The 512-nt window shown below is 63.9% G+C and overlaps 1 protein-coding gene across 1 annotated transcript in view; it reads left to right on the plus strand.

Annotated features, from left to right (window-relative positions):
- TNS1 (tensin 1) overlaps positions 1 to 512 on the plus strand; it is a 52,239-nt gene that overhangs the window by 42,885 nt on the left and 8,842 nt on the right. The window contains exon 32 of the mRNA XM_025192742.1: positions 394 to 509. Within this exon, the coding sequence (XP_025048527.1) occupies positions 394 to 509 (116 nt within the window). The remainder of the gene's footprint in view (positions 1 to 393; positions 510 to 512) is intronic.

The raw sequence follows: 512 nt of genomic DNA on the forward strand, positions 1-512 counted from the left end.
CAATTGAGGGAAAGAAGGGTCTCGCAGTTACTGGGTTAGATGAGCACAGCCAGGGTTTGGTTCCCTCTGGGCACAGAGCCAGTGTCGACGATGCTCCAATAGACCGGGGAGGGGGAGGAAGAGGGCAGTGGAGCGTGCCAGGACTCCTGGGTCCTGTTCCCACACCAGCCACTGCTGTTAAGCTGCTCAGCTCCCATCTCTGCCTCTGTTTCCGGAGGACAAGGCCACATCGCAGCTGGCTCTGGGAATGTCCCCCGCTCCGCAGAGGCAGTGCCCCCCTGGTCTGAGCCCGGGATTCGAACTTGGGTCCTGTGTGTTAATAGCGGCTTGCTCCTGAGATGGGTGATGCAACCCCTGGGGCAAGCTCACGCCCGTCCCCCCTTTCCCCGACAGCCTGCAACGTGCTCTTCGTCAACTCGGTGGAGATGGAGTCGCTGACGGGCCCCCAGGCCATTGCCAAGGCCATCGGCGAGACGCTGGGCCGCCGAGCCCGCCCCCCCCCCCCCCACGTC

This window comes from Alligator sinensis, unplaced genomic scaffold (assembly GCF_000455745.1).
Source record: "Alligator sinensis unplaced genomic scaffold, ASM45574v1 scaffold1332_1, whole genome shotgun sequence".
Taxonomy (NCBI): domain Eukaryota; kingdom Metazoa; phylum Chordata; order Crocodylia; family Alligatoridae; genus Alligator; species Alligator sinensis.